We start from the raw sequence: 25,539 nt of genomic DNA, 5'->3' as shown, positions 1-25,539 counted from the left end.
GACTGAGAAACCGTACATCTTCTAAAACCGGCTTTTATATCCTCTTACCGCTGCTTTATAAGAAGAAATTCAAGCTCATGCTCTTCATCATGACATCTTTAACATAGAGATTCACCAAAACATAATTTTCCATTTTTATAAACTCCTCCTCTGTTTATGTTAGTGCAACCATTTACATAGCATACACACCTTTAGATCCTACTGCCATGTATGTTGTATATAATTCCTTTCTTTTGTGCAACTATATTTCTGTCCTAAATTACCCCTGAAACTGTTTTTTATCCACCTCTCTGTTCTCAAACCTTTCTTGTGAAAAAGCTGTGCTTTGATGTTTGACTCCAGATATTTACACTCATCCACTTTCAAACCTTGGTGCTTTGTAGCTTCACTGGTTCACCTTGTTCTTTCTCATTTAGTCAATTATTCTGTCTCTCAAGCCGCCTTCTTTTCTGCTCATTCCTCTTTTCTGCTCATTTCCCACTCTTTCTATAGACCAAAATGTCATCTGTAAACCTTAAGATCCAACCTGACAATGATTACTGCAAACATACATTGTCCCTAATGTCATCCCACCCCGAGGTTAAACCCTATCACTTCTACCACACACCTCACCACTGTCTCACTGCCCTTTTATGGTGTGTCTCGCTTCAAACTCACATATGTCTCTGCAGCATCTGAATTCAACATACTTTTCTCCAGATCCTGTTTTGGTCTTTGGCCCATTCCAATCTAGAGCTTTAAAACCATAGTTTAACTCCATCTGACCTTGATTAGAAGTATCAATGATTTTTTTCAAACATCCTAAAAAATTCTTAGTATACTGTTAACTTAATAGTTTAAAGAACCACCAATCTATTCAGTTTAACAACAAAACACGTTGGCATTATATTTTTTCTGAATAAAAGGTGCTCTGGGTGAAACTACAAATTAGAGGTTTGTGGTATTAGGGACTGGAATGTGCCCTACTTAGGAGGCCTGCTCTAAAGTCTTATGTCAGGATCAAGATGGAGCCCAAAGCATCTGTAGCAACACAATGTCAGGGCACCTTTGATAGATTCAGAAGCCACAGATTTAAAAGCATTGATAGAAAACATTTGTTGAAGAACATGATGTATTCTTCACTTACACTTTTGGATCAGGGATGGGCGGATCAATCCAAAATATGGATAATATTGATACCAAGTTGATATGGGACAGATACAAGGATGGCAAAATTGATACTTTAGTTTCAGATATTGTATTTTATGTTTGTATTGTTTCTCAACTGTTCCTCCAAAATTATTAGATTTTCTCTCAATTTATAACTTTCAAACTTTGAAATTGTTTGTGTATTTCTATTGTCATGTGAATATGTTATCAAAGTCTTCTTATAAATTTTGTCAACATTTTGTCCAAGGTTATTTGAATAGATTTCAAAGAAAAAGACATTTAAAAAAACACTTCAAAGTATCGGTTCAGTATCAGTTTTGGTCTGAGAGACACTGGCTCTGTATTGACTTGGTCCAGGTTCCCCCCAAATACATAAGCTGCAAGTAACAAAATCAAACCTTGTCTAGGACAGGAGGTAGCAATAATACACCAATTAGCTGGCTGCCAAACCATCATTAAATTATAGAAAGACAACAAAACAAGTGAGAGCAGCAAATGTGACATGCTGAATGGATTTTTACCTTTGGAAAAATGATACAAACCTTTAGGCCCGTTTTTACTTCTGTAAAAGTATAATCAGTTATAATAATATTATTATTTCCCTGCCTTACATTATTTACCAAACGATATATGATCACTGCAAACATAAAGAGTCTCAGACCAGAGCTTGTGACGTTCTCTGTATTTCTCCATCAACACTCTCAAACATGTTAAAGGTCTCAGCTCAACATTATAAAGGACTCCCTTATGCTACACTCAGAAGTTTCTATTTACTTAGCATGAATGGTCAAAGACGTATGGTGGTGTATTTAACAAGAACTTTCATTCCACTTATCACAACAGCTGCTCCCTCTGTTTTTAAATGTGACTGAGATATATGTGGTAATAAGAATGAGGAAAATGTCTCATTTGTGGTCTCTTCTGTTTTGAAGGACATGTTTAGGGCTGACCTCTAAAACTGTGATGCTTTTGTTGGGTCATGGATGTTCTTGCAATTCACAAAACAGTTTTTGTTTATTTGAATGAATTAAAAAATCATATCACTTGCATTAACATTTGAAAGAGTGTAATTTTTTCCTTTTCTGTGGATATTGATCTCTGTTATTTGTCAATGTTTCCATTGGCAAATAAATGAAAACATTTATTTTTTTTCGTTAAAAAAAATAAATAAATGTTTTTTTGTGAAATGAAAAATAAATGACGTGCACTTCAACTAAGCATAAGGACTACATAAGACTTTCTAGTTGTCATATTTAAACATTTGATCATTGCCTGTATAAAACTATAAAACTGTGTTGCAAAAAGCAAGAGAAATGTGGGAGATTTTGGAAAAGTTATATATGAATAAAACTGCAAATGCTCATTGCAAGATTTTTCATGAATATGTTTTTGATACCTTTACTCTTTCTCTGTTATCAGTTCTGATGAACTGCAGCAATATTTGACAAAGCACTGAGTTGAAATCTAAGCCATATAAAGGCCAGACTATGAAGTCACCATTCTAACTAGGGCTGCTGAAAACTGGAATCATAAAATCAGAATTAGAAAATTAGTTTTGCAGATCTGTTTCTGTTCACCATCACAGCTGCAGCACATTTATTTCTTGTCATACACACACAAAAATATATTTGGATTTGAGGCATTAAACACAGAGCTGGACTATTTTAAGGTATGAACACCATATACTTATACTGTATGCGCATACCCATGTCTGCAGGCTCCTGCCAGTGCCTCTGAGCAAAGGAAAATCAACTCTAATCTATGCCATTATTACATGATGTCAGTCGAGATAATTGTGGAAAGTAGAATGCCTTCATCTAAATTTCACCTGGATGCTGCTTATATGTATTATGAATGCAACAGACGATCCAGACTCTGATTCATCTGATTAAATCAGTGAGTGTCTTTTGGTCTGAGGCTGTTTTGTTTCTGTGACTGCAGGCTACATAATGATGAGTGTTGATAGATAACCCTGCCAGGGGAATGAATCACCGTCTTTTTATGTCCTGAAAAGAAAACAAAGTTGTAGACAACGATAATCTTTACTGTTAGACTTTCAAAAGTCTTTCACGAGTTTATTTCAATTATAGTCCAATAACACTAAATAACATGAAATCTAGGAGTAATTTGGGTATTTTTATTTCTCAAGAGGGAACATCTCAAATGTGTTCCTGGAGATTTGAAGACTTTCATTTCTGTTGGTCTTAAGTAGAATGAGTCTATTTAAGACTCAGTTTTCCCTGCGCTGAGGGTAAACTTCACAACAGCTCTTGTGGAACATTAATTTTAATGGAAACAATGAGTGTTTAAAATTTTAATGGAAACAATGAGTGCTTAAGACGCCAGCTGAGAGACAAAAAATTATTTTTTGAAATATTTATCCCATTTTATCCTTCCCAATTTTCATTTTTACTTTTCTTGCTTTAATCCATTTTCAGTTGTTTTCTGCTCAGAAAAAAATTCCACACATCGTAAACTCATGTTTTATTGCAGGGACAAAGCAGTTTGAGTTGTAGTCAAGCATTTAGGGTTGGACAACTGTTCCTAACAGGCAGACATTAGTGATTCTGAATGCATGAAGGAAGGAATCTCTTGCTCATCACTAATAAGAGGACGGACACGTCCACACATGTCAAAGAGTCTGTTTGGCAGTTTGGGGGAAGCCAAGGCTATTACAGCTGTGTGAGATCACTCAAACATCCCAAACCACATCAGTGAATGCTGCGACATGTGCACACAAACAGCAGGCAGAGCACGCATCCACAGCTGCATCTGGATGGAGCTCCAGTGTCAGTTCTTATTATTGGTCCAAACCTACACAGCTTATGAGAATCAAATGTGAGTATTTAAAGTTAGATTTAAACCTAGATCACTGATCCTGTACAGCAGTCCTAATGAAGGAAGGCGAAGATGCACCAAACAATCTGATCACAGCCATGGAACAAATGCCGTTCAATGAATAATAATTAAATTTAACCCTATTATCTCATTTAATTGTGTTCAATTTGAGGGGAATAAATCAAGATGTTTCAAGAGCATCGGTGGACTCGTGTAATTACTCTTCCACCACTGATGACCACAAGCATGCTGCACACACCCTGCCCTGCCTGCAGATTTGCTTAACCAGCATGTCTTAGTGTGCATGTGTTTGTGTGTCTCTGTGTTTTGTGATTATTATCTTCTGGGTGACCTAAGAAACTAAGAATGGCAGTAATATGCAAAGCAGCTTGCTTTTTATTACTAAAGTGAAATAATTTATTGCTGTTCCTTGATGTCCAAGCAATATTTCAGAGCCAAAAAATCTATTTGATAGCAACTGTTAAGTCTTTTGGCAGAGGAAGGCTAGCAAAGTATTTACCATTATAATACTATGATATATATATATATTAAAAAATACATATATAATTACTGTGAAAGCCTATTATTGCTACTTCTATGTGTAGAGAGTTGAGCTTGGTTAGCAAAAGCAGGGTTTGGACTTGCTAAAGGAAGCTTGGTGTTACGTTTTCTGAGCAGACCTTTGATTTCTGGCCATCCATCCGAAGTCAAAGAGGTCAGCACATTGTCATTTGGTTTATTTGTTCGCTTCTCTAAACATCCGTTGTAAATTGCTGTCTGTGCACATAAACTTATCTATATGTCTGTTAGTGTCTGTGTGCATGGGCGCAGCAGTGTCTTATCAGAAAATGCCCGGGGAAATAAACAGTGGAAGCTTTGAGAGTTAAAAGTGAGGCATCTGGAAAAACATGATGTCTGGCCCATTAAGAATCAGAGTTAATGAGTAAAACCTGTGGGGCTGCTAAAGGTTGGAAATTCATTTAAGCTATGGGAGCACCAGTTTCATAAGCCTCCATTATAGTGAAATTAAATCTTTGAAGCCCTTGTCAGGGACTGATAAACCAAGCCATAATGGGTAACAAGAATCGTTAATGTTAGACTGGGTAACAATCTGGACTGTTCTGAAAACCAGGGGTTTGATCATTAAAAATGGGGAAAGAAGGAAAAATACACAAATAATAAGACACTGGATAAGTTTTTATATCATGTTGTAAAATCAATGTCACCTTAATTACTGTCTGAATACATCTGAAAATCGAGATGCTAAGACAATATTCTTTGTAACCATTATTGGTCTCAATTTGTAGATTAAAAAATAGCTTTTTCTCAACTGCAAGTAATGCATTTTTAAAAGGTAATTTACTTTTTATGTTGAAACTCAGAGAAAACTTCATGTTTTCTCTGAGTATATTTATTAAATGGCACAGAAGCTCATGTAGCAGTTCATTTGACTGGCTTTAGCTTTGATTTGCTTTCATTTGCCAATATCTAATGCACAAATTCTCCAGCAGCACTTCTTCAAAGATTGACAATGGAGTTGAGGTTTGAACCTTCTGGACTCAGGATATTGTTTGTCAATTCAAATGTAAACATTTTCAGCAGACATGAAATAAAAAATTCTCTTTGCTATCTCAAAGATAGCCTACAATAAGATTGATGGTGGTGGAAGTTGAAAATACAGATTGAAAATTGGATTATGTCAAAGTTGATAATGATTTAATAATCATGAACTTCCAGTGAACACATGAAAACACGTAGTACGATAGGAGAATGGCACCAGACATTGAAAACAATGGATCTGAAAAGAGTAAGGCTGGAGATAAAGGTTTAAATTCTGGGGAGGTGATTACTGGATTGCAAAACCAATGAGTCATTGCTGGCAGATTGCAGCTACAGGGTAAACGAGGGAGCAACAGTCATCTTAGAAGGGCTTTGAAACGACACCAAATGAGTACACAGGGAAGTTAACTAAACAAAGCACAAAGGGAGCAACAAAAATTTTAAAAAGCAAACACAAAGGAAGTCCTGGAAAAAAGTAAGACAATTTTTAAAGTAGTTTACTCCATCTCACTAAAAGTAAAATCTATGTGATCCCACAGACCTGAATGCTTTGGAAAGATTGCAGATTGAGCAAATAAAAGGGTTCATCATGGAGGACCCAGGACTCTGGACAATCTACAGCCAAGGTGGACAGCTCTGGTCCTCAAGGCCAATGTCCTACAAATTATAGATATGTTCCTGCTTTAGCTGGTTGAATTTTCACCGTAACTCATCAACAAGCATTGTAGGAGCTGCTGATGACATATTCAGTTTAATCATATGTGGCTAAGGGCATTGAATTGACCACAGTACTCAAATTAAAGGCTGGATTGTTTTTTAAAAATATATTGAGTGAAAACCTCTTACACATCTTTGCCAGGAAGGGTTATATGTGCTCAGATATGTACAAAAATACAAATATAATAATTATTTGCTCTCTAAGAAGTTACAAAAATGCCTGAAGACCAACCATAAAGTGTGTCATTACAATTAGTGTTACTAAGGACTCTGGACAATGACTTGTATATAAAAGCCATGACATTGTGTGCCATGGCTCTGCTTATTTCCTTTCTACAGAATTAGGTTTCACTGAGAAACAGCACTCAGAACCAAGTCTGCTTTTTCAAACTTATCATTTGACTTTGTGACTGAATGCAGGAACATATTTGGAAACAATATACTTAGATTAACCACAATTCATTGCAGTTTACTTTTTTTACTTTAGATATTTTCCCAAATGTTTTTTTGTATTTTAAGTTTGTCTGTATCTGATTTTTGGCATGCCTTTTTAACTAACAATTTAACAAGAAAAACACCTCTCCCTCAATCAAAAAACTGGACAGAAAAAGAGAAAAGATATATTCTAGAAGTGATAAAAATCACTTTGAAATATTACTGAAAGGTCAGGTTTCGTGGAAGCAAAGGAAGAAAGGAAAAAGGATGACTCCAAACTTTGGACAGAACCATAGATGCCAATCACAATAGATTGCAATAATCTCTATGTTCTCTTTTAAACATAGAGAACAAATAAATCAGCCGGTTCGTCAGCAATAACTGTTAATCATTTGGACAATATTTAGGTCCAAAAAAAGATAAACTCCTTTAGTTAGAGGGTTGTGGGGGGTGTTGGGATGTGGGGGATATGGAGAATGAGATTAAGTCTGAAGGATGATGTCAGTATTACACACAGACATACACACACTCTCTGAGGTTTAATGAGAAAAAGGTGTATCCAGTTCGATGTCTTTCAGTGCCTCCATCCTGTCCGGCTCCCTTCCCCCACCCCTCCCATTTCCCCTCACTTAGTTCCACATCTGTTTCCCAAACTTGGGAAGGGGCCTTGGAGAGAACAATATCTGGGTCAGACGAAACTTTCTCTTTCTGGGTGCACATGTGTGCAAGCAAGCATGAACGTGTGCATCACACATGACAAGCATGTATTGTATGATCTCTGGCTGAGGTCATGTGAAGCTGGTGGTGGTCTATTTCTGCTTTAGCCATCCAGGAAAAAACTTGTAGTTTTTTTCTTTGTTTGTTTTTTTAGTTTTTTTTTTTTTTTGGATAATGTCTTATTGTCGTTATAAGTCACAATGATTCATTTTGCATCGATCCCACTTCAGTAATTTACAAAAGGGAATTTCAGTTATCTGGGGAATAATTCAGATTAATTATTGGTTGTGTTTTCTGTTTACTTTGTTGTTATTTACACTTTTTAATATGAATTGCAGGGCTAGTTTTGGACTCAAATTGTAATTAATTTTTTTTTGCTTGTGTTTTTGAATTCTGAATGAAAACTACATTAATTCTATGAGTTGTCAACTAATCACCAAAGCCCAATGAGATGTAAACATATGCTGCCCCCTACTGACACAATGCAGCAGTTTATATACATTGTATCAAATTATTTTATACAATATAAATATTTAAGGAGTGTAAGTTTAAAAACTAAAAATGCAAAAATATTTTTTCTTACAAATGGCAAAAAACTACTTTTTTTAAAAAAAAGTTCTGCTTATGTAAAACAAAACAAACACCTGCATTTGCTCAGATACTATTATGCAAAGACACAAAGTCAAAATCAAAATATGCTATAAAGCATTATTTGCATATTACTATGCAAAAAATGCATAGTCACATTAATAATGCCACTTGGAAAGAATGCTGATTCTTTCCAAGAGGCAAAAAGAAATATTGTTAGAAATTCAGTTTTTACTGAACCTCAAACTAGAAATTGTATATGAAGCATATATAATCACATAAAAACGTTTATGTGATCTTTTAAATTTACTATGCAAAATACTATATGTTAAACATAAATACTATATGTTTGCACAATCCTGTACTTCAGTCTGTTAACAGTGCAGACATAGTTGAAATACTATTTCAACTTTTCTCCTTGTTCCTGCTTGCTTTGCCTCTCAGCCTTCTTTCTTGGGATATTTTTGTTTGGCCAGTTTAATAAAGTCCTCTGCACTGTCCAGTGACACCAGGCGGTCCTAAAGAAAACACCAAGGAAAATGAAAAAAAAAAAAAAATCATCACAAAACAGACCACAACAGCTGATTCAAATGAAAAAACACCACTCTCTAATATCTGACTTTTTTCCCATTGATTTTGTGAATAGAGCAAGAATACAGTTGAAGTTCATTTGCAATCAACCACAGTTGGTCTAATAATCACAAAAGGCTACGTGAACATGCTGAAGGAAAGCAAACAGTCATGTGAACATCCGTACCATGACATACAGGTATCTGTCATGATGTTCTGTTCTAGGAGGGAACAGAGAGGTGTGATCCAGCAGCTGTTTTAAAAGGTCAGCAGCTTTGCCAAAATGTTCTTGATCTGGTCTGAAATGGCTCTGTCTGTTCACACACAGCAGGGAATCCACCTCACACTGATAACCTGCAGAGACACAGGGACAGGCCACATTACCTTATATAAAGGAATTGGTAGAAATAGAAAAATACTTTTTGCTTTCGCTTTAAAGAAGTCCACAGTTAAAAATGAAACTTAAACACTTTTGTGGATCAAAATCACACCGGGAAATGTATGTGATTTGTTTTTTCATAAGGCAGATGTAGTTAAAGTATTTCGTAAAATTCTGTAACTGTTTTCAATGCTTTTTCCCGTATTATTCTAATTTAGAGGTGCACTGTGCCTCACCCAGCTGTAGCAAGATTTTCTTCCATCGAGATTTGACTTCTCGCCTGGCGTAGCGCAGTGTGTGGATGTCATAATTCAACTTCTCCCATTCCTGGAGACAAACAAGAAGCATCTATAGAATCAGGCTTTCAATTTTCTCTTTTGTCTATTTCTCCGTTTTAGCCGCACAGTGAAAGTAGTAGCAAATAAAGGTACAAAACAGTCTGACTATCCTTTGTGGAATATGACATTTTGTTTAAAATTTGGAAAAATATAGAAAATATTCACAGTAAATTCCAGAGAGTGGTTTCAGTTTCATGAGTTTAATAACATGTCTGTTTCTGTAGCTCACTACAGCCTTGCTCCATAACGTGGTCACATGAATGGAGTTCCAGTACCCCAACTTGGTTATTTTATTTCTGGAAATAAAATTATGATGATGGTTTTTACATTTTCCTGAGTGGAGACTTTAATGAGAGATATTCCAAAACAGTGGTTGTCTTTTGCAGTTGCTGACCTTTCTTTGGGTCGAGCCTTATGGTAAAATGGTCTCTCAATAGTCTGCAGATGCTTTGTAAATTTTTCTTTGACCAAACTGCTCCACTTCTCCATTAAGGAATTGTTTCATCATCACAATGTGCCCCAGTGTGTCTTGCAGCCTGTTGTTCTCAGCACAAACTCAATCACATGTTGAACACCGTCACACCGATGGACTGAAAAATGTGAGTTTCTCAGCGAAGAATTAGCTGCAATCCCAGCTTTTTGAGGAAACAACATCTTTGCAGTTTTACCAGTAAGTTTCACCGTCAGGGTGACAAACAGAAGCTCAGCAATAATGTTCAAAACTCATTTTTGTTCTCACAGGTCTATGTCTATTGTCAGACATAAAGTCGTCAGTATAAAAATAATTTACGGAATGAGTTTTACTTGGTGAATAGAGTTACTAAAATAAGCACTTAATTAATATTCTAATTCATTGACAAAACTGTATGTTTTTAGCTCACATGGGCTACAATCATAAGGATAGCTTCATATCCAAAAAATGACTGGATTTGCACGTTTGCTTGTGGCTAAAATCCTACGTACAAAACAACTGTTGCTTTGTTTTCAGGATGTAACATTGTTTAAAGTGCTATCCCTAATAAAATAAACTTGAATTGGATTGAAAAACGCAAAATGTGTGAACAGATTTGACTAGATTAGAGAGTGTCGAGTCAAAGTAGTTCTTACGTTGGATTGAATTTAGGAGTTACATTTATATTTTTTTATAAATAAAGCTTGACATGTCCTTGTCACCAGAGTAACAGACTTGGTTCTGTTGAATCGTCTCACTCAAAACCAAATCATAAATTATCTTTCACCTTTTAGCACTTATGTCAGAAACAAATTCTAAATCAAGACGTGTATCCCCAGCCCTGAAAAGTTTTCCAAAATTTTATGATACAAATTGATAAACATGAACGAATTTGTCTACATTTATTTCTGTTCTGTGCATTCTCAAATCAACTAACTTAATAATTAATAATTTGATGTTATTCATTTGTCATGGAAACACAGAATTTGTAATGCTGTTACTTTTTTGTAAATTAAATAATTCTGATATCATATTATCATAGAATCTAGGTCAAAGTCATTTACTAATCCAAGTCAGCCTGGTGGAGAATCAAAGACCTCTTTGAGAATCTCCTGTGCAGCACTCTCTGATCTTATTGAGTTATTTCATTAGACCGCAGCAAATGAATTAATACCACAGAGAGAGAAAATTCCTCACAACAGAGTAAATGTGGATTTTCTCATAATCATCGAGACTTAAAGAAAGCTCTTCATTTAAGCCAGTCCCTTTTCTGTTTGGTGGATTTCAGATATTTACAGAGCCTTGCAAAAGTATTCCCAGCCCTGAAAAGTTGTCCAAAATTTTATGATACAAATTGATAAACATGAACGAATTTGTCTACATTTATTTCTGTTCTGTGCATTCTCAAATCAATTGACTTCATCTCCACTTCCTCCTCTTTTTCTTTGATGTTAATATGGATATTTTGTGCTAATGTATACCACATGCAGTTCATTACCTCTGTAGCCTTATCAGCCTGGTCTCTCATGTTGATGAAGGCCTGCAGCTCTCTGTCCGATCCACATCTGATCAGAGACCCGTCTGCTCTGTTGGAATAAACCCACGGATCCACTGTTAATCTTTGACTTTGCTGTTTAGTTTTTAGGTTTTTCTCCAAACAGTGTGGTCCAAAGAGGCTTTCTTCCTCCGTCTCACTGTCACTGGAATCACTGGATAACTCATCGGCTGACCTGCGCCCTGAAGTGGTCCTCATGCTGTAGGAAAAATGGAAGAAAGTGATGTAGAGGATAATTCATTTTTCCTTCTTTTTCACTCCTTTTAGACTATAAACTCAATGTTCATGCAACTATATTTGTCAGCTTCTCTTACCGCAGGATAGCCTTCTTCTCCTCTCTGTTCTGCACCAGATAGTGGTGACAGCAGCAGAGGGTACAATTAGCACCCATTCCTACTCCGCAAAAGCTTTCAGCAGACAAACAACAGACGTTTATCCCTTGGAAAACAATCAGGGATTCAGTCGCAGAGTTCTTCCAGACTCTTTGAATCTAAATATTTCCAAAAGGCAAAGTCCACATTTTCATATAGCCCGGAGGAAAAAATCCAGGCCACGTCCTCACTCGTTACATTCCTCCTTCTACCCTGGCCTGAAAAAGGGCCTGACCCGGCCTGAACGAGAGCTGTCTGCCAATTACATTATCCACGTGAACAGGAACAGTGGACAACAACAACACACAAACACACCAGAGCATTGGACGGCTCAGGAATGAATGGCACCTTTATTCAGCAACTCCTGATGACACAGAATGGAGGGGCAGACATGCAGGTTGCTAGGATTATCATTGTTGCACGCTATTTTTAGTGTAAAACCTATTTTCTCAAAAATGCTTTCAAAACATGACTGTTTAAGGTTAACCTACAAGAGATAAGGAGTACTGAAGTAAAATTAAATGGGGTTTTTACAGATTTTAAGCATATTGACAATTCCATGGATTCTCCACATTTCCCAATTTAGCTTCTTTTGAAACGCTGATAAAAGCTTTGAGATGCAACACTTTGCATTTGGAGAACAGGCTAAAGAGGTAAAGATGATGATCACTAAAGCCAAGGAACGTCATGCTAAACTGTTTTAGCTCAGGAGCAGCAAAGGGAAGTTTGGCCACAGTGTGTTGTGTCGGCACCGCCTGCTTGTGCAGCTCTGCCGAGGACTGCACGGCATTTTGATCCCTTTTTTCCCCTCAGGCAGCACAACTAGAATGACTTCCAGCATTTTGATTGAAGAGGCATGGCTTTGTTTGCAGTTAAACTGTACTACACTCAACCACACATTATTTTTAAAAAAATATTCCCTATTTCCAAACTGGTTCGGTGTCTGAGCGTTTTCTTATTACAGAAGCATCCATAAGGAGGATAAATGAAGGTGTAATAGTGTAACACAGCACAGGCCAGCAGACTTGTCACATTGAAATATGTTTTCCCTTCAGGCAGAGTTGTGAGAGATTCTACATGAGAAAATACTCTGTGGGATGTAGCACAGGTAAAAAAAAAAGAATTTAGTTTAGATGTTTAGTTGGGATGTGTAGTTTTGTGAGCCTGCTGTGTTTTAAAGCCCAGTTGCCACTGTTTTGGTGTTTTCTGTGGAACAGAAGTGGGAATGTCTGCAGGTTTTCAGTCAGAGCTAACGACTTTATTCATGCTTTTGTGATCCACAAAACTACAGTTCAAACTACAGATTCAAAAAATAAGAACTATTTAATTCTGTATACAAGAAAAACATGAAACGTCTTTTACGGACATGATGGAAAAGTTGTACCAATTCTCAACAAGAGATGGCGCTTCTGCTTCATTGTACAGAATACACAGTTCACTTGTGCTGTCTCCTTTCTTTACATGTCTGAATTTTTCCTGATTTATGTTAAAAAAATTGAATATACTCAACCACAGAAACCTGATATCATTTCAATACATCTTATTAGCCTAAATACAGGGCTGTATTAATCCTGTTGAAGACACACAGAGAACAGACAAACCGACCTATTTGTAATTGTTTTGAATTTAATGTATGCTCATTTAGTTTTTTAAAAAGTTGTGAAATCATTTCTGTGTTTTAGATTCAGTCTATATTTTAATGTTGGTATCCAAATAACATTAAAATACTTTGTATCAGCATTGGGATTAGCCTGCTTCCAAAGCACCACTGATTTCATTGGTTCTTTTTATCCACAGGATTAATTTACATCCAAATAACTTTTTCTAAAACTCCTGCATTGAAGCATAAAATTTCTGCAATACAACATGTTAACGTGTTCAAATATTAGAACTTGATTGCACAGCAGTAATTTGTCATTGTGCCGTAAACCGTCAAATTCTTTGCTGTCCACCTGATCAAGACATTTTAACAAAGGCTTTTAAAGATCTTTTCAAATGCTTCAATTGCTAAGACTGAATCTTTTCTTGACCTCTGATGTTTTGAGGAAAAGAGACATAACATTTTTTTAAGTCTATTTCAGAACAAAATTTGATTTTCTTTGTGTCAGAGCAACTTTGCACAGACGAAAACCTTTCTAGTGAGCAAATTTACAGATTTTTGATCTCCTCGTTTTTATTCCACATGAGCGTCTCAGGGTGTATTCTCTCTCTGTTGCCTTGGAGGCTATTGGCTACACGTTTATAGACACATACACCCCGCCACACATTTGGTCAATGACAATGTGACATTGATATAATGCAGCTGAATACCTTATGTGAGGGTGAGTGATGGGCCGCTCACCCTGATGGCTGTTGTCTAATAGCTTGTGTATGTGTGTGTCTGTGAGAGCAACACAGTAAACAAAATTATATTCCAACACACATGAAACTTTGACAGAAAAGAGAGACAGATCAGACACTGTAGGAGCCAGGAGAATAATAAGTAGCAGCTGGACGTATGCTCATATACTGCTCCCCTAAGGGAGAGGACTTCATCGCTCACATTCATGAGTTCATAAAAAGATACAGCACATGTGACTTGAAGGGCTCAGTTTCCTCGAACCCCCAAACACACATACACACACGCATTCACACACGCACACGGATGGTGATAAAAACTGGGCAGCGTTTCAGAGACACAGATTGGAGGCGATTATAATTCACAGTGAAGTCTGGCTGGTTTGGTTATCTCCATCTCATCAATCTATTTCTGTGAATTCTTATGTCTCATCAAGGTAGCAGGAAGAAAGTATCAGCAGTATTTAAATCATAAACTGGAATTAAGATGGAGGAAGAGAAAGGAACCAGGTTTGACCAAATATAAAAAAAGTCAACAAAGGAGAGAGAAACAAAAAGTTAATGAGAAATAAAATACAACCTTAATAAGTGGACAGGACAGAAAAATGTTTGATTTAACTATGTAAAGATAACCTCAATTGTTCAAAACAAGTCAAAAGGTTTATTGTTTTTTGTGGGTTTCTTGTACAAAGTTAAATCTGCATCGAGAAGTTGTTTATGGAAAACTTTCTTTAGGCACCAGCCACGCTGAACTTTTTGAAAGCATGTTAAGACAAATAAACTCATGTTGTACACCGCCATATAGAATAAACTATATTTTGTGGTTCTTATGTGACAAAACACGTGAAAGTTCACTGGACATTTATAATTTTCCAAGGTACTGTATCAGTTTGTGTTTATATTTGGTAAACCTTATGGTGATCCACAAATGAGCTCAGAGGGCAACTTTAAAATTTAATTTGAGATTATTGTAAGAATGATTTATCTGCTTCGCCTACACCACTGATTGAACATCTGTGGCAAACATAATTTGTTTTTCAATGGAATAAGACTTTTCCCATCTGTGTCCATCTTGTTTTCAGTCTCCTTGGTGTGAAATTTTTCATTTGCACCACACACATTTAAATGATGAATAGAACTGTGTACAAAAGGCTCTTCTCTGAGCAAGTGACACACTTTTGTCACATGCTTTCATTGCAAATCGATGGAGATGACGCCATTTTTTTCACACTGTCGCAGATGATCAATGGGAATTATGCCATGCTTTTTAACTGTCACCAGTAGTAATCAATGAGGATGGTGCCTTCGCCGCAGCTCCTGATAATTGCACCCGGTGATCATTAACAAATCTGAACCCAGGTTGACACACTGCATGATCACAAAAGAAGTCCATGATTATATGTTGGGAACAGGAGAGTGTAGCAGAAGGAAGGAACATAAGAGCTGTGTGAAATGTGTAAGACGGTTGGAAGGAAAGATACAAAGATCAGGAAGCAGAGCAGCCATATTTCAGCCATCCTCCTCCAAGGACTAATAACACAACACAGTAGGCACAACACAAGCTCATAGCTTCCTTCTGATCCCTAATGAGTACCAAAGGTCCTCAAAAGGGATGTAATTTACTGCCATACAACAGCCCAGCATTAATAAATCAAAGGTATATTGCTTGCTGGACACTGGACATCCCCTCTTTTTGTAGTCCAGGAAGTTGTAGTATAATTCATGGACAAATAGAGTTTGTTTGTGTTTACACTGCATCCTTTGGAACATCAGGGGGCGACATCAACAACAAACTTAATCATTTGAGCAACACGTTAGGTTTGAGGTATAAATAAATAAGTAAATAAATAAAGAAAGAAAGAAAGAAAGAAAGAAAGAAAGAAAGAAAGAAAGAAAAAAGAAAGAAAGAGAGAAACAAAGAAAGAAAGAGAGAAAGAAAAGCAATCGCATGTCTAAATATTTTAATTTTATTCCTTCCTCAGATTTAGAAAATAATAAAAGTCAGTAAAAACGTGACTCAAAAGTATTTAGGTGGAAAGACCTATAATAAAGTTCAAACTGATTCAAAAATATCTAAGACTAATCATCTGTGGCTTCAAACACTAAAAAATTTGTATTCTTGACTTGCCCATCAGGAATCCTAACTGACTGCTACACGAACTTATTTGCAGGCAAAGCATTTGTACAATTGCGGATAAGCTCACTTTAAAAACAACATATATCTTGAAGGATTTTACATGTTGCTTGTTATTTTTGCATAATGTCTTTCGGGGTGGCAGGAATGATTGCTCAGACTTTTAAAGGCTGGGAATTACAATGCAGTCTTCCTGTTCTCTCACCATGCTGCAAGCAATTCCTCAGTGGATTAACCTGTTTAATCCCACCAACAACAATTGTTGCCAGGCATTTTTTCTTACTTCTGGAACCAGGAAAAGAATTATTTTGACTTGTAGCAGCTAATTGAAGTTTTTAAATCAAATAACTGTGTGTCTACTCTGAGCAGTTCAGCAGGAAACATTTCTCAGCCTTTAAGCACCCGAGTGCAGTGCCTGTGTCAAAACATAAGTTTTATTTTCTATTCCAGAAATATTTATTTCAACATTAGCTTTTCAAGGATGGACCTTCTCACTTCTTTTTAAGCGTGTTGCAGATTAAAATGTGCAACATGAAAGAAAATGAATCCATTTTTTATTAATGTTGGATTTACATCAGAAAAGTTTTCCGCTTCTCTCTCTGTAACAAACACAACTCCTCTTTCTTATTGTAACCTTTGGAGGAGGCTGTTCTTTTTCCCTCCATGAATGACTGCATCCTCTTGAACCTTATAACAAGACGAGACATACTCCCTCCGCTTCCTGCTTCGCATGCTCGCTCTAATGGTTGACCCTGCCTTCTCCACATGAGATAACTATGAAAATAACACTCTGTCTCTTTATTTATTTATTAATTTCCCTGAAGACCACACCAGCAGAACTGAAAAACCATAAAATAAGCAAAGGAAGTGGAGTGATAGAGAGTGATAAGAATATCAAGCTAGCAGAGACTCCACAGCAATCATACAAGTCAGAGACCATCAGTAAGAGGTGAGAAAGCCATCTGCTTGTCTGTTCACTCATCTTCAGCACAGGAAATAGCCAATATCCTGGTAATACACTTAAGAAACACAAGGAGGATTTCTATCTATGACTTTATATGCAACTTGTAGATGCTTATCTGTGTAAGATGTGTGAACAAATAAATATTTCAGCTTGATGACCTATAATTGACAGACGTTGACAGAAACTCATCATTGGCACATAGTTCATATTCATTTTGGCCTTTGATTATGATTTATTTGCTTGCTGCAAATGCAAGAAATTATCTTTGTTAAATCCAATATGGCCGACAGACAAAAAAGGAAGCCAACCGACCCTTTCCCTCCTTCTACTGCAGACGACTCCTGCAGATGAAAAAAATTGTGACATCAGATAACCCCTAAAGAACAATACCGATGTATTTTTTCATGTAACAATTTTGTATTTGGAGAAAATTACAATTGATCTCCTAAAAAATATTTAATGAAAAACAAAAATCCCAACTTTCTTGTATGCCTTCAGAAAATAAAAAGAAAAAAAAAGAAAAAAATCCTGACACAAAGAATCATAATTCATGCATGAAAGGGTTAAATTGTTCAGTTCTGAACCTTTGAGTAAATTTAGTTAAATTTTATATAGGTTTAAGTTTGGGGTCCTTTATGCTATGTGTCCCCATGAAAACACATTTAACGGGTTTTGCTGAAGTGCACAGAGAAGAAGAGAGTTCTAGTGAACTCCCAGACTTCCCTAAATATGCATGGAAACACTGCTGGTGGAGGTGATGTTTTTAACAGGAAGCAGTACCCCAACTCAAAGTATGCTTAGGGCTTCATTTAATTTTGGCTCATGCTTACATACCACCAATGTGCGCAACCTTTTGGCAGCTGTAAACTTCATGATCAAATTTGCAGGCTTCCACTCTGCACCTTCTTTGATTCCATGATGTCATCTTGGCAGCTTGGAACGAGGCTCCTCTTTCCTGCTTTATGATGTAACTGTTTTCCTAAAAACTATTTTCTTAAAGAGGCTAAATTCTTAGTTTGACTCCAAAAAAACATACTGATTGACATAGTGGCCAAATTTCCCCCTCTCTCTTCCTCAAATCATAAATCTTTGCCCCAGAAGGCATTTGTTTTGTCCAGATAGGCAGCTGTAATTTTTCATTTGTGGTTAAAGTTGTCATTTCTGAGCCTTTCACTTTTCCCCTCTGAAAGCTATGTTAATTTTATTTAATTTTTTACTTTAGACACCGACACTGGTGATCCACTGTCCTCCAGATTCTGAGTGTTTTGAAATTTTTTGGTTCCTGTGTTGATATCATCCGAACCAATTTCCTTTCTTATAACAGTGGAGCAAAAGATTCAAATTTGCACACAATTTGGTCCTCTGACAGAATGTAGATCCCAGACACATCAAAACTGATTAAAGCAGAAAAATGTTAAGTTTTTGGAAAAACTTTCCCAAACCTATTATTATTAACTAGGCCTCAAAACTGCAAGTTTGACAGGAAAACATCTAATTTAAACAAGCTTTTTTATGACATTAAGTTGTATGTAGTTATAAAAACTATATACAACTAGTGAGGTGCATAGTGAGGTGCGACTCACTATGATACATGTAACCAAATATTAATGGGGATTTATGTCTGTAGTGTAGCAAATTTGTATGGCCTTTGCACTTTTCAAGAATAAGGTAGACATTATAAAGCTAATCCTTTCTGATGCAAAAATATTTATTGTATCGTATTTCTTCCAGCACTGAAACATAACACTTCAAAACAATTAGTTTAGGTATAAATGAGCAAAAGTAATTGTAACTTTTTTCTGTATGTCTTGAGTTGTGGTACGTTTACACTTTGCAACATATAAAATGACATAATTCTGGATTACAGCAGTGGATGTCTGTCACATTTTGGTCTGACAAGCTACTTTCCTAAAGGCTGAAATATTTTAATTATCTTCAATCAAGCATGAAAGGAAAACCATTTTCTCTCTAATTTCAGTTAGTTTCCAGAAATAGAACCTGAAGCGGTTCCCAGTTGTTATACCCTCTTGTACCTCTAGATGGCACTGTTGAATAGTCCAGCAGAATTCTTAAGATGGGAGGATGTCAAAACAAAGATTTAGTTTATTTTCTCTCATCCATTTTTTCAAATTTTGTGCTAGATGGAAACACAGGTGACGCTGTGAAGTCCACCCAGACAAATAACACTTCATAATCAAGTGTACTAAAATTAGACTCTGAAACAGTTTCAGACATTAAGTTTATGTTGAGCATTAAAAGTAAGTCAAACATGCAGCTAACAGCTCAAGTCTAATAATATTCAGTGGACTGTAAATGATGGAAACTGAATATCAAAGGTCTTCTCACTGTTTATGAAAGTATTTGGATGAGAGTGGGTGAGTGTGGGTGGTTGCGCACACAAATGAAGCATACAAGCATGCTCTCAAGCTGGAAATCTTCCCCTCTGCATCAAATGTGAAAGTTTCTTTTCTTTAGCTGCTATTTAATCATTTTCTTCCTGTCTTTTTTTCTGTCTTCTTCTTTTTGCTCCTGTGGTATGGTGGACTCATTCGGTGCCCACAGTCGCTGTTCTGGCAACACAAACACACACTGTTGAAGATGGATAGTGCTTAGGTAATCAGGTGTGGATGTGCACGCTCTGAAGGTAACATATGTTTGAGCCTTTTCCTGATTGTCCTCAGAGGAGAAAGTGCCCTCTAGCCCGTAATGTTCCTGCATCCGTCTGTGTGTCATCATTTCTCATGCTGTTGAACTGCTGGTGGCGCGCGCTCAGGGTCAGACTACACCTAGAAATCACTCAGGTTGTTTGACGGTGATGTAGACAGTACCTGGCTCATTTGTTTTTAGAAAAGGAGGATCAGTACAACAGGAAAACAAACCATAAAAGTAGCTGAAATTAATTTTACAGACCGTTAGGTTTGGTTTAAAGTTTCTTCGAAGATGGCATATTCTGCTTGTTTGTTTTTCGGATCAGTCAATTTTTAAAAAAACATTTCATTTTTACATCTGTCAGCGATGAAATTGGAAAGATTCTATCCATTAGTATTAATCAATCAATCAAATTTTATTTGTACAGCACATTTCAGCAGCAAGGCATTTCAAAATGCTTTCCATCATAAACACAAAAACTCAAAGTCATGCAACATAGAATAAACAATACGTTGTTACATATTACATTTCAAATACAATTCTAAACAGGTGCGTTTTTAGTTGAGATTTAAAGGAAGTCAGGGTTTCCGCTGTTTTACAGTTTTCTGGAAGTTTGTTCCAAATTTTTGGTGCATAGATGGTGAAAGCTGCTTCTCCTCTTTTGGTTCTGGGGATGCAGAGCAGAACCAGAACCAGAAGACCTGAGAGGTTGGGAAGATTGATACAACAACAGCAGATCTTTGATATATTGTGGTGCTAAACTGTGATTTATAAACCAACAACAGTATTTTAAAATCTATTCTTTGAGCTACAGGGAGCCAGTAGAGGGACTTTAAAACTGGTGTTATGTCTCCATCTTCCTGGTTCTAGTGAGAACGCGAGCAGCAGCATTCTGGATCAGCTGCAGCTGTTTGATTGATTTGTTGGACAGGCCTGTGAAGACGCTGTTACAATAATCAATGCGACTAAAGATAAACGCATGAATGAGTTTCTCTAGATCTGGCTGAGACATTAAGATGATTCTTAGGGGTGGATGAGGAGCTGTAGACCTTTACAAAATTTAAGACAAAGAACAGTTCAACAAGAAATTTCTGCCAAATAGTTAAGTCAAAGTTTATTTTTTAACATGTTTGCAACAGCCTCAAATGATCAAAGTGCTTCACAACAAAGCCTCACAGGTAGATAACTGATAAAACAAAAACTAAAATTAAGTTTAGTAATAATAATAATAATTGTAACATTGGCAAAAATGTGAATAAAATTAATAATCAAAACAATGCTTAATTTCACCTGCAGAATGATAGGTTTGATTCACAAACATGTTTGCTAATTCAGTCTATATCTCTACATTCACTGCATTTCTATTACAAATAGGTGCAAATCTTACTAGATTTAGGGATCAATTACTTTTTCACAGTTTTCAATCATCTTTTGAAAACTGCTTTTATATTCACATTTTATCTTTGACATTAAAACTTGCTTGATTATCTGAAATGTTAGAGTAAGAAATAAGTAAAAACAGAAGAAATCTGTGGGGATGGCATAACATTTTTAATGGCACTGTATGCAGTTCAGTTTGACAAATAAAGAGAAGATGAATTTTCCAAACCAGGAATGAGTTATGCAAATTCATATCTGCACACTCATTGCATGAATGATTTGCCAAGACAGGGCCACACAGGTGCATGCACACACAGGACAACAGCTGGTTATCACATAAATACGCACAACATCAGTATAGCTTAAAGAGTCTCCATGCATACAGACTGCCTGTTTAAACGAGTCTTTCATTTGTGGCAGAATCATATATTATGCTGAGGAGAGGAAGAGGAAGATGCATTGAGGGAGGAAACATGAGTAACATCAGGAAGTGGGAAACGGGCTGATCAAGAAGAATAAACTCCCATGCTATATTTACATCAACCGTAAGCCTTCTAGATTATGTGTGCAAGTGTGGCCACTTTGGCAAGAATTTATTTTTGAATCCTAGAACGGACGACTGAGACAAAGTGCAAATCGCAGTTGAGGAAGACACAAAAAATAATGAATTTAACTTTGAGAAAGATGATGACATTTTCTATTAGAAAAGAGGGTGAGTAAACAAACTGTTTTCATGAGATGTAGAGAGAGACAAAGGGCTGATCATTCTGATTTAAGAGAGGATGACAGATAAACAGGGGGAATATATTTATATATATATAACATTAGAGTAGGGTGGCAGGGTGGTGCCGCAGAGTCAGGAAAAAAAGACAGAGCATGGCTGAGATTAAGAGGGATATAAAAGTGAAAGAGTGGGAGGGATCACCCTGACAGGATGGCCTGATGATGGGGGGATTATGTATAGTAGGAGGAGGAGAAAGAGTAGACAGCATGAAAGAGTGTGTGTTCGATGCCAAGTGAGAAATGTTGATGCTAGAGGTGAGAACATGGCAGGAAAGTATTAATGAGGACAAGAAAGCTACTGAAACAATGAAACTTAAAGAACAGAATATTGATGCAGTTACTCTTGTGTGTAATTTATAATGTTAATTAGTTACCTAATCATTTTGCTATTTTTTCTCTTTTTGATAAGTAAATTATGATGCACACAAAAATGCACAACCATTTTAAACCATGTATTATTATTATTATCAATAGCCATTTTCTTTTATTGAGGCTATGGCTGCTGTTCACCAAGTTTCTGTCCACTGAAATCCTGAAGTGGTTTCCAATCCTGAAACTATAAATAAAAATACACCTGTCATAGCTTGAAAACCAAATCCTGGTTTTCTTCCTGCTTTTGGAGCGGTCTCCAATCCAGACCAGAGTTTGCTTTTTTGGGATGCATCAGAGTTCAATCTCTCATTCACCTCCCAATCAAGCCAAACTTTCTAGGAGTTTGCTTAAAGTGGAGTCATGTTAATGAACCCCAAGACCAAAGCAGGATTCCCAAACATTGACTTCCCACTTCAGCTCAGAGTCAAAGGGGCCTTCTTCATAAAATTATAAGTAGCTGCTCACTAAATGAACCTTTAACCTGCACAAAATTAGACTTACTGGAAAAAATGACAATGCTTTCTATCTAAAAAAACAACATTTGATTAGAATTAAAAGGTACAAAGACATCGATCATTTCACCTTAATTAGTAATGAAAAAAATATCTGTGGATCTCTGGTGTTTGCAAAATTTTATTCATCAAAGTCCCAAAGTTTCCATTTCAATTGCTTCAATATCTTTGTGACAGAGACCAGGGGATCCATCAATAATAAATGATTATGTTGTGTTTAATCTATTTTCATGCCAAATGACTCCTGTTTCCTGTTATTTCACTTGCATTGTGACATTTAGTTGAACATCCTTTCAAGCAGAGGGACTGGCCATCCTTCCTGTGGGGGGAAATGTCAGTTTGTTTCTTATAACTTCCATTTGCTTAATTTGAGTTTTCTAAATGTCTGAGTGCTTACCTTTCCCAGTGTGTCTTCTCAGCATTGTGGAGCAGCAAAGGGAGACAAATGCTACAGGTGCTGCTGAAATGCTCCTGGAACATACCATTTTCAGTGAGGAGGGGTAAAACTCTGAGGAGTTATTTTATGTTGAAGTTATTCTTTGATTGACCTTATATTAGTTCAGTTCTAATGATTTGCATGCATGTAAATATGTACTGGAACCATTTATTGTTTTCGTGTAAGGTTTGTGTAATTAATGTTTATTTCTTGTTTTGTTTTTTGACGATCCCTTTACTTTGTCTGTGTGATGGGTCTTAGTGCAAATGTAACATGCTGTTCTGAATAAATCCACCTCAACTGCATTTTGTTGCCATGCTTCCTTTCTAAACGCTGAGCCTCCTCTGGTCAAAGTGACACTCTTAAGAGGCAACAATTTCTAAATTTTAGTACAGTTTGCAGAAACTGTACAGATATTGCAACTCAAGCCAGATAGAAAAGTTCCAATACTTTAAATTAGCTGTCAAAAGTTTGCAACCAAGAAGGAGATAAATGAGAGGAAACACTAGAAGAGCAAAGAGGTGTTTTGAACCGGGTAGTAGTGTGGAAAGCGTGGTAAATGGAAGGATAGTGGGAGGAAGCAACAGATTGACAAACGGCCAAGCTGGGACATGGGGTCTGAGTAATGGTAAACCAAGGTGGCAGAACGGACGAGAAGACCTGGAGGGGAGGACGGTGAGGCACAGATAGATGGGAAGGGTGTCACGAAGTCTAACTAATGATTCCCAGGCCTGTAGTTCAATTTCTCTTCAAAATTAAAGCTTCATCTATCACTGCAATGTGCCTCATTAGCAGTGCAGCCCTAACCAATCGCAACACAACCATTTACATTTTAAGTGAGATGGAAGGCAGATGTTTCATCCGCCTTTGCTCCTGACCGTACATATCTGTTGTTTGGTATGACTGCCTCTGTCTCCATCTGAAACACAAACAATGTTGACGTCAAATGAGCGCTGAGCAACTTTCAAAACTTGCATTAAAGTTACAAAAGTATATATTAATGTTCCACATCAGACTACAACTCTATCCTGAGGAATTATGTCAAATCAGTTTCATTGAAATAACATTTGACCTGCATTTTTATTAACAACTTTACTATTTTAACTTCATTATCATGGTAACAGTGAACCAAACTCCTGCCTAATTACAACTGTGCTGTCCTTTTTCATCTGCTTGCCACAATCCATGTTTAATACGCAGCATATGTACATTTTCAAGTGTTTGGTAATTGCAGAGCAGCCAGCTAATAATGACTGGGTTGTATTTCTCACGGTTCAATTTCAGTGATGAACTGCAAAGCTCTTAATTGCTTTTAGTTTGGCTTTTTTATAAAGCTGAGTCATATTCCGCAGACCATTAGGAAAATTGGAATATTCAGCTTACCTTTCATTTTCAACATAATGATCAATATGTCACAAACTCTACAGATGAAAGCAATCTTAATGGAATTTTTTGTTTACATTACCACTGCCTAAAAAATTATATGGTTTGTAAGAAAAGGCAAGGCAGTAGAGAACATCTGTATTGGATCCCTTTTTATCGAGAACAAACTACATATTTCTGATCTTTGTGTTGTTCTGAGCATACCAACGACACATCCGCTGATTTTTCTAACTAAAGGTAAATCTGAATTGTTTTTACCTTAATTAGTAAGTCTGAATATTACTAAGAAACTATTCTTATCCACCTAGAAACCTAGCTCTTGTTCAGTAGAAGTGAACTCTGGTGTGTTTGAAATGCATATGTGAGCGTCAAAAAGACTACCCCAAAATCAGGAAGACCACAATAGCGCTAGGCATTCTGGGTAAATATAAACAAAATAAGTGCTTGTGACTACCGCTAGCAGAAGTGGCTCGCGGTTTTTTAAGGAAGACGGAAGAGAAATACTACAACCACTAAAATTGTCCATTTCTGTTTGCACTTTGTAAAGAAGGAAATTGAATTCAGTGTTTTTCAGGGGGGTTTGTGTTGTTTCTTTCAGGGTTCTTGGAGCAGCGCCACAATGGGCAAGGACGTGAACAAGTTTTTCAAAGGGTTTGGATTTTTTGACACAATGCAGTGTGAAAGTCGATCACACCGGCTGAAAATGTTATAAATGTTGCAACTTTGGTCCCAGATTGAACAAAGTCTTGAGGGCTATCAAGAGTGAAATCACCATAAAACATATGTAAGAGAAAAATGTAAACCAAGAAACTTAGTGCAAAGGAATGAACTTGCAAAGCAAAATCTTAATGGCGATAACAACTGAATATGGCAACGCTTTTTCTAACAATAATAAACCCAGAAATAATAAAAAAGGAACAA

The 25,539-nt window shown here is 36.5% G+C and overlaps 1 protein-coding gene across 1 annotated transcript; it reads right to left on the bottom strand.

Moving 5' to 3' along the window:
• Nucleotides 1-8,262: 8,262 nt before the first annotated feature.
• LOC129374565 (melanoregulin-like) lies at nucleotides 8,263-11,867 on the bottom strand. Its single transcript, XM_055053035.1, has 5 exons — nucleotides 11,612-11,867; nucleotides 11,241-11,496; nucleotides 9,190-9,280; nucleotides 8,762-8,928; nucleotides 8,263-8,522 (listed from the first exon to the last, which is right to left on the bottom strand). Exons 1-5 carry the CDS (start codon nucleotides 11,686-11,688, stop codon nucleotides 8,445-8,447), a joined length of 669 nt encoding a protein of 222 aa, XP_054909010.1. The 5' UTR covers nucleotides 11,689-11,867; the 3' UTR covers nucleotides 8,263-8,444.
• Between the last annotated feature and the right edge of the window lie 13,672 nt (nucleotides 11,868-25,539).

The sequence above is a fragment of the Poeciliopsis prolifica genome, unplaced genomic scaffold (assembly GCF_027474105.1).
Source record: "Poeciliopsis prolifica strain line A6 unplaced genomic scaffold, Auburn_PproV2 SCAFFOLD036, whole genome shotgun sequence".
Taxonomy (NCBI): Eukaryota; Metazoa; Chordata; class Actinopteri; order Cyprinodontiformes; family Poeciliidae; genus Poeciliopsis; species Poeciliopsis prolifica.
Note: the sequence above shows the minus strand (reverse complement) of the source record. Positions and strands in the feature narration are given on the sequence as shown.

Bases quoted from the DNA above. Each gene is read 5' to 3' on its own strand.
- LOC129374565 (XM_055053035.1), bottom strand. From the start codon at position 11,688: ATGGGTGCTAATTGTACCCTCTGCTGCTGTCACCACTATCTGGTGCAG. The intron at 11,497-11,611 runs GTAAGAGAAGCT...TTTTTCCTACAG, and splicing joins GAGAAGAAGGCTATCCTGCG to CATGAGGACCACTTCAGGGC. The intron at 9,281-11,240 runs GTAATGAACTGC...GTTTGTCTCCAG, and splicing joins AGGCTGATAAGGCTACAGAG to GAATGGGAGAAGTTGAATTA.